Genomic DNA, 10,298 nt, shown 5'->3' with positions numbered 1-10,298 from the left:
GCGCCCCGCCGTCGCTGCTTCTCCTACCTCGCGTTGTCGCCCCGCGGTTTGCTCCTCCGCCGCGCCGCCCTTTTCGGCGAGGCTCGGCGCCCTAGCTCCGGCCGGGCCCCGCCACGCCGCTCCCGCTGGTCGGCGCCGCCATGCGCGGGCGACCGAGCTCCGGCGACCCCGCCGCCCTCCGCTTCTCCTGTGAGCTCCGGCAGCCGCCTCCCCGCGAACTCCGGCGCCGACTCCGGCGAGAGTCCGGCCACCTCGATTCGCGTGCCCCCGATCCAGATCTGATCTGAAATCCTAACCCGAGGGTTGACTTTCTCCCCCTCTCTCAGATTCATGTTGCATACTGTGACCTGCCGTAACTTTGCATCCGTAGCTCCGATTTGGGCATATAGCATATCAAAATGTTCAACTCAGAGTGTATATCATTTCATTCCATTGCATCATTTTCATTTGATTTCATCTTGATGCCTGAAATGCTGTTAGAAGAGGGCTACTTGAGATAATTGTCAGATCTGCTACTCCATTTAGATATTTGTCATTTTTGCCATGATTATTGTGTGCATGATATGCCCATGAGTACTACATATGTTTTGTTAAGGGCTTTGTCATCTTTCCAGAGGTGCAACCCATGTATTTTTGTGATGTGTGTGGTGACTAGCACAAGCTTGCAAAGTGGGGCACTTGGTAATTCTGATTTCAGGGACTTAGCAATTCCACTAAGTCCTTGAGCTGTTTATCCATGTTGCCATATGTTCATGTTGTTTCCTAGTGATCTGTGCCTCTTTTGAGGATGATCAGTAAGGATGTTTTGTTAATCTTGTAGTGCTCTATCCATCCATGTCTTTGTTTGCAATTATGGAGCACCCTAACTTGAGTCAATCGAGCTCTACTTTTGCTACTTTGTGAATCTGGGCAGATTGTCAACTTGTTTGCAATTTTGCCGATGATGTTGTAGTTGATCCGTGCATGCTATGTTATTGTTCTTGCCATGTCTAGCTTGAATTTTGTGTACTATTGATGGGTGTATGCTTAGCTTATCATGACTTGCTCCGTAGTGAGTGCATCGAGCTCGTAAACATGCCTACTTGAGATATATTTCAGCATGTGCCAGTTTTCACTAAGTCTGAAAACTGATTATGTTTTTGCCATGTTCACATGCTTGCAATTGTATTTTCTGATCCCTTTTGGCTCAAGGTCACTAAGGGACTTTTGTTAAGCTCTTTTAGTAGCTCCATGCCATGCTTTACTTTGCCATGTTCAGGTCCTGTAGCATATAGTTTTGCTGCTCCGAAGAGTGCTACCTGATCTGAAATTCCAGACAAGTGTTAATTTCACTAAGTCTGAGATCTATTTTGCCATATGCATTTTTGCCATGCTTGTTTGAACCTGTTAATGGATGAATTGGCCGTAGCTCAGTGCTAGACTTTTGTTAAGCATCTTGAATGCATCCGTGCCATGTATTTTATTGTCATGTTTGGGGGCTATAGCATGTTCATCTTGTTGCATTTAGATGGCTACTTGCTGTAAATCACAGATCGGTGTCATATTTGAATTGCTTGCCATTTCCAAACCGTAACTCCGATTCCGGCATTCTTTATATCGTTTTCAAGCGATTTCATCTCATATTTCTAGTGGCACACTTGGTTGTCCAAGTTGAGGCCAGGTTCATGCATTCCTTGTCACATCTTGCATATGCATCCCGCATCGCATCCCGCGTAGCATATCATCATTGTATCGTGTTGTTTGAGCTTGCACGTGGTTGATTTGTGTCCTTGTTGCTTGTTTGTCTTGTTTGGGTAGAGCCGGGAGACGAGTTCGCTAACGAGGAGCCCGTTGAGTTTGCTTTCGAGGATCCAGTCAACTCTGACAACTGTGCAGGCAAGATGATCATACCCTCGAAATCACTACTATCTTTGATATGCTAGTTTGCTCGCTCTTTTGCTATGCCAATGCTACGATGCCTATCATTTGCTTTCAAGCCTCCCAAATTGCCATGTCAAACCTCTAACCCACCATGTCCTAGCAAACCATTGATTGGCTATGTTACCGCTTTGCTCAGCCCCTCTTATAGCGTTGCTAGTTGCAGGTGAAGATTGGAGGCCGTTCCTTGTTTGAACATTTATTTACTTGTTGGGATATTACTATATATATTATTTAATTAATGCATCTATATACTTGGTAAAGGGTGGAAGGCTCGGCCTCTCGCCTAGTGTTTTGTTCCACTCTTGCCGCCCTAGTTTCCGTCATATCGGTGTTATGTTCCCGGATTTTGCGTTCCTTACGCGGTTGGGTTATAATGGGAACCCCTTGATAGTTCGCCTTGATTAAAGCTTTTCCAGCAATGCCCAACCTTGGTTTTACCATTTTCCACCTAGCCTCTTTTTCCCTTGGGTTTCCGGAGCCCGAAGGTCATCTTGTTTAACCCCCCCCCCCCCGGGGCCAGTGCTCCTCTGAGTGTTGGTCTGAACCAGGCAGCCTGGGAGGCCACCTCGGGGAAACTCGAGGGTTGGTTTTACTCGTAGCTTGACCTATCTGAGTGTGCCCTGAGAAAGAGATATGTGCAGCTCCTATCGGGATTTGTCGGCACATTCGGGCGGTGTTGCTGGTCTTGTTTTAACCTGTCGAAGTGTCTTGAAGAACTGAGATACCGAGCCTGATCGGAACGTCTTGGGAGGAGGTCTATTCCTTCTTTGACCGTGAGAGCTTGTCATGGGCTAAGTTGGGACTCCCCTGCAGGGATTTGAACTTTCGAAAGCCGTGCCCGTGGTTATGGGCAGATGGGAATTTGTTAATGTCCGGTTGTAGATAACTTGAACCTTAACTTAATTAAAATGAATCAACTGAGTGTGTTACCGTGATGGCCTCTTCTTGGCGGAGTCCGGGAAGTGAACACGGTGTTGGAGTAATGTTTGCGCAGGTTGTCCTCTAGTTTCTCGCTCGCGCTTTGCCTCCTCTTCTCGCTCTCTCTTGCGAACAGGATAGCCACCATATTTGCTAGTCGCTTGCTGCAGCTCCACATATTTACCTTGCCTTACCTATAAGCTTAAATAGTCTTGATCGCGAGAGTACGAGATTGCTGAGTCCCTGTGGCTCACAGATTACTGTTACACCAGATGCAGGGCCCGATGATTCCACTCCAGGTGACGCGATTGAGCTCAAGTGGGAGTTCGACGAAGACTCTCAACGTTACTATGTTTCCTTTCCTGATGATCAGTAGTGGTGCCCAGTTGGGGGTGATCGGGACCGTGTCGCGTGTTGGGTTCTCTTTTATTTTGGCGCCGTAGTCGGGCCATGAGTGTTTGGTTGATGTAATGTTGTTTATGTACTTGATTGACGTGGCGAGTGTAAGCCAACTATGTTATCTCCCCTTTTATTATCATATTGCATGGGATGTTGTGAAGATTGCCTAACTTGCGACATATGCCTTCAATGCGATTATGCCTCTAAGTCGTGCCTCGACACGTGGGAGATATAGTCGCATCGAGGGTGTTACACCGCGTCACTTGGCCCATTGGTTGCCCCATCGCCTGGCCCATCATCAGCGCCCGCGCCGGCCTCCCCGGGCCCATCGCCGGTCACCTCACCGCTTGCTTCTACGCCGTCCTCGGTGCAGGAGGTTGCTGCTCCCTCCTCACTGTCCAACCAGCTCGCGTCGCTTTCTGTTGAGGGCAGCCATGTCCCCTCGACCGCGACGCCTCTAGCTGCCCCGAGTCACACCATGGTCACGCGTACCCGAGATCATACTCGTCGTGCACTTGTCCCAACTGATGGAACTGTCCGCTACGACCCTCGCCGCCGTGCTTTTCACATTTTGCCTGTCTCTCACCGCGATGCCCTCCGTGAGCATGCTTGGCGCACCGCGATGCTGGATGAGCTCGACGCCCTTCGTCGCAACAGGACTTGGGTTCTTGTGCCTCGTCTACGTGGTGTTAATGTCATTGGGAGCAAGTGGATTTTCAAGACTAAGCATCGTTCGGATGGCTCCATTGATAAGCATAAAGCTCGTTTGGTCGCGCGTGGCTTCACACAGCAGCTTGGCATTGACTATGGTGATACGTTTAGTCCGGTTGTCAAGCCGGCCACCGTTCGACTGGTTCTTGCTCTGGCTGTGTCTCGCGGCTGGATCCTCCGACAGATTGATGTCAGCAACGCTTTTCCTTCATGGTTACTTGTCTGAGGATGTCTACATGCAGCAGCCACCAGGTTTTGAGGACGCTCGGTATCCCTCTCATGTGTGCAAGTTGCAGCGGGCTCTCTATGGACTCAAACAGTCTCCTCGCGCCTGGTATGCTCGGCTCAGTTCCCGTCTTCTCCAGTTGGGTTTTGTTCCCTCCCGAGCCGACGCCTCTCTGTTCTTCTTCTGCCATCGGGATGTTCAGATCTATATGCTTGTCTACGTGGATGATATCGTTATTGCTGGATCTTCTCCCCGTGCAGTTGACGGTCTTGTTCATTCACTTGCGGCCACCTTTCCTATCAAGGATCTTGGGCTGTTGGAGTACTTTCTTGGCTTGGAAGCGTCATACAATTCAGGGGGGATGACCTTGACACAACGGAAGTATGCCATGGATCTTTTACACCGAGTGGACATGGAGAATTGTAAGCCCACTTCCACACCGTTGTCTACCTCCGACCAGCTTGCACGGGTGTCTGGACAGCCTCTTGGTGCCGATGATTCTTTCCGGTATCGCAGTATCGTTGGTGGATTGCAGTATTTGACTCTTACTCGCCCAGATATTTCATTTGCAGTGAACAAGGTATGCCGGTTTCTCTCACAGCCCACTGATGTTCATTGGGAAGCTGTTAAGCGCATTCTGCACTATGTAAAGGGAACATTGCAAACTGGATTGAAGTTTCGGAAGGCTGTCTCCACCAGCATTAGTATTTTCACTCACGCAGACTGGGCTGGGTGTCCTGATGATCGACGATCCACTGGAGGCTTTGCCATCTTTGTTGGCCCCAATCTCATCTCCTGGAGTTCTAAGAAGCAACCGACAGTGTCGAGATCTAGTACGAAGGCCGAGTACAAAGCTTTGGCAAATGGAGCTGCTGAGGCCATCTGGGTAGAATCACTACTCAAGGAGCTTGGTGTTTCCCAGCAGCGTGTTCCTGTTCTATGGTGTGATAATTTAGGAGCCACATATATGACTGCCAACCCAGTTTTTCATGCACGCACCAAGCACATTGAGATTGATTTCCACTTTGTGCGTGAGCGTGTTGCTTCTGGAGCTCTTGAGGTCAGGTTCATTTCTTCTAATGATCAGCTGGCTGATGTATTTACCAAGCCAGCCACTCGACAGATGCTAGACCGATTTAGTACCAATGTAAACCTTATACAGAGTAGAAGTTCAGATTGAGGGGGTATGTTAAAATAGGTCTAGCGTGTCATGTACACGTATTATGTACGTATGTAATTTGTATATGCTGATCATTATATATAGAAAAACGTGGAGAGGCTTTGCCCCACGGGAAACCCTAAACCTATTCTCATACTGCTAGTGCACCCAGAAATGAACGGATCTTTTGCAATATGAGATTGAGCGATTGCTTGCTCCTGTGTAAACGCCTCTCCTCTCCTTTTGAATGCACAGTACACAGGTAACCAATAAAACAAAAAAGCGAAAGCTAAAGCGACAAAAAGCAAAAGCCTCAAGGGGAATAACCGAAGAAGGCACCGTGAAGAAAAGAAAAAGGCGGGAAGCGAACCGCCGGTCTGTCTCCCGAGGTCGCCTTCTTCTAGCGGAGCATGGCACAGCAGCAGCAGCCTGACGCGCCGCCACTTGGTTTCTTCGAGCGGATATCCACCTGTGACGTGTCCTTAAGGATGCGGCAGCAGCGCGACAGCGCCGCCATGGCCTCCTCCGACCCTGCGCTGCCTCCTCCGCTTCTTTTGCTGCCACCACCGGTGCCGGAGCAGGCGCTCGTACCACCGCCGGCCAGAGCCAACCCGAGGCCCACGGTGTTGGACGGCGTCCTGAGTCTGCTCAGGTCCGGGGAGTCGTTCATTCGCGGAGCCTTCCGGGGCAACTCCCGACGTGCGTCTCCTCCAGGGCCGCCGACGTCTCAGCAGCAGCAGCAGCCGCCGCAGCAGCAGCATCACCGCAACCATCCTGTATAACTTTTATAATGCCGTACTGTGATTCACCAACACGACCGAGCATCTTGTAGTCTCACTGGCGTTGCCTTTGGCTTTGGCTGCAGGGTGAAATCATGAAGCGGCTGCAGCGCGAGACGTTCCCTGATGTGATGAGGCTCATGGACAAGCACGAGCAGATCGACCGCATCCTTTCCATGTGCAGGAGCGGCAAGGGGTTCCACTTCCCGGAGCTCCCGGTCCGGGCGAAGGTCGTGCTTGACGCGGTCGGGGCGCTGCTCCTCGTCGACGACGAAGAGTTCGACCAGGCCAGGGAGATCCTCGGCGAGGCGGGGAACAGGACGGGCCTCAACTCCAGGTTCGTGCTGGAGTCCAAGACCAGGGGCAGCGACACCATTGCAGCAGAGTTCTCCACCAGGCTCGGGATAGGCGCGAGCGTCAGGGAAGAAGACACCGAGAGGAGGCCTTTGGAGCTGACCAGGTTGCAGTACTGCGCCCACGTCAACCACTGGCTGTCCATCATCCTGGTTCCCTTCGGAGCTCAATGCAACGGCTTCCTGCACGGCAGGAGCTTGATCCAGGTAACGTCTCCCATGTCCAGCATCTGGCCAGAGATCTTTTTTTTCCACTGGCGCATCTCGGCGAGTTAATCCGGTTGAGGTTTTCTTGTCAGAATCTCCGGAGCCAGGCCTCTCTCGACGGTCCGCCTTCGTTCTCGGAACAACACAACTGTGCCGCTGGTTTCAGTATGAGGGGGTCCAACTTCACCGTGTCGCTCGCCGAGCTTGTCTTCGGTTCAGGGGCACAGGACGGCGATCATGGGGTGGCTAACCGCATGACAACGTTTGGGCAGGTGCGCTACGAACCGGCCCAAGATGTCAAGCTCAGCTTGTCGGGGCTATGGCAGATCCGCCCGCTGTTGTCCCGGCTCAACAACCTCGGGACGCTTGCCATTCCCTTTGGCAGCCTAAAACCACAAAGGAGCACTCCTCCGGACATTCTTCTTGCTCCCATGCCGAGGACAGACCCTGCGTCACAAGGACCGGGGCCCAGGCCTGCGCAGTCAATCGCTGCTGCGATGGTGGAGTGTGAGCTGTTTGAAGCCATGAGAGCACAAGGCTGGGTTGAGATGGAAGGGTGGTGCGGGCGTGGGCCGGTGCGGTGGGGCTGCTGCCTGTCCGACACCCCTGAGCATGAGCTGGGATGGGGAGTGAGGATGGGCGGCACGGCGGAGGGGGATACGCACTGCCCGCACCTGGAAGGATTCCTCAGCTTCAACCTCGGCAGGGGCGGCAAGCTGCAGCCCGGCCTGGTGTATGTCATGGAGGGGGAGAAGCGGACTCCGGCGTTGGTCCTGCGGTCGACCTGGTTCATGTGATGATCACCTGCAGCTTCTTCACAATGCATGATTTATGTTCTCTCTTCTTCCCTGCAACTGCAGCTATTCTTGTTTGACTGCTCAGCAGCTGACTGGAAATCTTGCTAGTTCGTGGCACAGAAATGTTTGAGCTGTGAAATTGCTCCTATGGAATTGCGTAGCACAATGGAATTAGAAAGCTTAATGCCATAAGCCACCCAAAAAAACACAGAATGGAAAGATGCTAGTACCTGATGTATCTTCTATGCATCTCTTGCAAGTTAGAACATGAATGTCCTTCGCAGGCAACAGCCATATATTAATATGAAAATTCTATACATGCCTACAAGATAATACAAACTACTCCTTCCGTTCGGAATTACTTGTCTCGAATATGGATGTATCTAGAACTAAAATACATCTAGATACATCCATTTCTGCGACAAGTAATTCCGAACGGAGGGAATAGATAGAATAGTTTACCAAGTTTCAAATGGCCAAAACTATATTAAATTAAACACTATACAAGCACCAAGTCTAGTTTGTATATACTGCATTTTCCCCTGTTACAAAGCCTTGCTCAAAAACCACAAACATTTCTCAACAGACAGGAGACATTTACACAAAAAAACATGCATCATATGTTACAAGCTTAATTTGTACCCTAGTCTGCAGTTTTCTCCAACTTATCTATAAACTCAAGGTGATAATTTCTGCTCAGACCAAACAACTGTGTCCTACTCTACAGAATTAATTGTGTACAACACACAGGTTCCCAATACGTAGATAAGGCCAAGCATGGCAACACCAACAATAAAATGTAACCAAACAGGTTATCCAAGATACGATCCAGCAACAACTTAACTGCAAAAAATGTGCAATTGGCGAATAGTATAACTTAATTGAACACAGGTTGCCATTAAGGTTCTGCCGATTCAACCATTTCGAAACCATCCATCCACACATCCACAATTCACACCAAAACTCTGCTGTATACAATGATTAACTAACCCATACGGTGCTTCTCAGTTTTCTATTTTCACCGACTCATCCATCTATCTATCTATCTATCAAACTACTTGGAACAGAACTGGAGGTAAGGACTTGTACTTGAAACCAAGAATAGCAGCATAGACAAAAGATAGATCAACCATCATCTTTTAGTTCTCAAAGGCCCATGCATTCTCCTTCCTGACTTCAGCCTCCTGCTCTGGTGTGTAGTCGTTCTCGATCTCAAAGATTTCACGGATCTCCTCTGGCTTTTTCCCCCTCATCTTGTCAGCCACAGCTGAGGTGCCCAGGTCCAGCAGATCCTCAATGTTCAAGTAGTTTGCGGCCTGCACAAACCCCAATCAAATAAATTTATCCCCAATCTATATATCTTGCATAGAAAAACCACACTAGTTATTTTGCCACCATTACAATTAACCACCACAAACACACACAAAAAAATTCACTGCACTGTGCACATCAGATCTAACAAATCACTGACACATAGACTTTCCTATGCCCGTTCCCTCTATCTATCTCTCTTAATTCCTCTCTGTTCAATCAAATATTGCTTCCTTCCTATACAATTTTATTGTGGTTTGTAAAATTAATTAAACTCTTTGGACAATTATTGATGCTCCTTCCAACATTTCACATCTATAATTTGCATCATGACCAAAACATTCCATACATTATGTTCCCTGTAGTTCTGATTCTCACATCATAATGCGCATAGGTCGTAGATTCTTAATCAATTGCACTCCTCCGGTTGTGCTCCGTTGAGCACCCATGTATGCGTCATATTGTATGAGCACATGTATGTGTCTGTAATGACCTCCCTAGTAATGAAATACTCCCTGTGTCAAAATATAAGACGTTTTTTAGTGTCAGAAAACGTCTTATATTTTGATACGGAGGGAGTAATACACAAGTCTTTTGCATATTCGTGAAAAGAAAAATCATAGTAATACATTTGCCCCATTTGCCAAATGATCATGGTTACTGGCCATTTTTCTGTTCAACTATTTTATCTATGTAGTCATGTTTGGAGTCTGCAACCGTTATCAAAATCTATGAGCTATTCCACATTGTGCGCACAGTTACCGACCGAACTTTCCTTCTATTTGCACATATACCATCGTTGCTATTCACAACACATACTACTCATAAAGATTTCGATTTCATCGCATTTTCTTACTTGGGGTAGAATATAGAGCAAAGAATGTAAACAATCGGCTAGGTCGCTTTACCAGGATGATCTCGAAGAGGGTGGAGTTGTCGAGGGAGATGAAGTCGCTGTCCCAGTCCTTGAGACCGTGGGGGTCCGGGTCGACGTAGGTGACGGGCTTGATGGAGGAGACGGTAGGGGTGAGCTCGACGGGGAAGGGCGGGAAGGGGTACCGGTCGCGCTCAGAGGCCTCGGGGTCGTAGAACGGCCCGTGCTTCTCGCAGTACTCAACGACCATCTCGAGGATGTCGGAGTGGATGTTGGCGGTTGGGATGCGGCCGTCAGCGCAGCCGTCCTCCATCATGTGGCTGAGCATCTGCGACATCCGCGCCGCGGGCTCCGAGATGCACACCTCCACGCCGTCCTCGGCCACCAGCACCAAGGCGGGCTTTTCCTCCTGCTTCTCTGTCCCCGGCTCCGCCTCCTTCACCTCCTCCGAAGAAGACGAGGGCTTCGCCTCCGCCTCATCCGGCACCGCCGCGGCAGCGGCGGCGGCAGACACGTCGTCAGGCTGCAAGAGAGGGCGCTTGCCCTTGAGGTCGGCAGTGGAATCCATGGTTGGGGGCTTTGGGGGATTTGGGGTTTCTTCGCGTTTGTAGGGAAGGGAAAGAACTTCAACCGGGGGTCTTCCA

At 49.7% G+C, this 10,298-nt stretch overlaps 2 protein-coding genes across 2 annotated transcripts in view; one reads left to right on the top strand and one right to left on the bottom strand.

Moving 5' to 3' along the window:
- Positions 1-5,722: 5,722 nt before the first annotated feature.
- Positions 5,723-7,658, top strand: LOC119266970. Its single transcript, XM_037548259.1, has 3 exons — positions 5,723-6,109; positions 6,199-6,672; positions 6,765-7,658. The coding sequence occupies exons 1-3, from the start codon at positions 5,744-5,746 to the stop codon at positions 7,467-7,469; spliced, it is 1,545 nt and encodes a 514-aa protein (XP_037404156.1). The 5' UTR covers positions 5,723-5,743; the 3' UTR covers positions 7,470-7,658.
- A 633-nt stretch (positions 7,659-8,291) lies between these two features.
- LOC119352505 (SKP1-like protein 1) overlaps positions 8,292-10,298 on the bottom strand; it is a 2,501-nt gene continuing 494 nt past the window's right edge. The window contains exons 2-3 of the mRNA XM_037619120.1: positions 9,689-10,292; positions 8,292-8,785 (exon numbers count right to left, since the gene is read on the bottom strand). Coding sequence (XP_037475017.1) covers positions 8,609-8,785; positions 9,689-10,292 — 781 coding nt within the window. The 3' untranslated portion in view covers positions 8,292-8,608. The remainder of the gene's footprint in view (positions 8,786-9,688; positions 10,293-10,298) is intronic.

This window comes from Triticum dicoccoides, chromosome 1A (genome assembly GCF_002162155.2).
Source record: "Triticum dicoccoides isolate Atlit2015 ecotype Zavitan chromosome 1A, WEW_v2.0, whole genome shotgun sequence".
Taxonomy (NCBI): Eukaryota; Viridiplantae; Streptophyta; class Magnoliopsida; order Poales; family Poaceae; genus Triticum; species Triticum dicoccoides.
This window is presented reverse-complemented; position numbering and strand designations above follow the sequence as displayed.

Bases quoted from the DNA above. Each gene is read 5' to 3' on its own strand.
- LOC119266970 (XM_037548259.1), top strand. From the start codon at position 5,744: ATGGCACAGCAGCAGCAGCCTGACGCGCCGCCACTTGGTTTCTTCGAG. The intron at 6,110-6,198 runs GTATAACTTTTA...CTTTGGCTGCAG, and splicing joins AGCATCACCGCAACCATCCT to GGTGAAATCATGAAGCGGCT. The intron at 6,673-6,764 runs GTAACGTCTCCC...TTTTCTTGTCAG, and splicing joins ACGGCAGGAGCTTGATCCAG to AATCTCCGGAGCCAGGCCTC.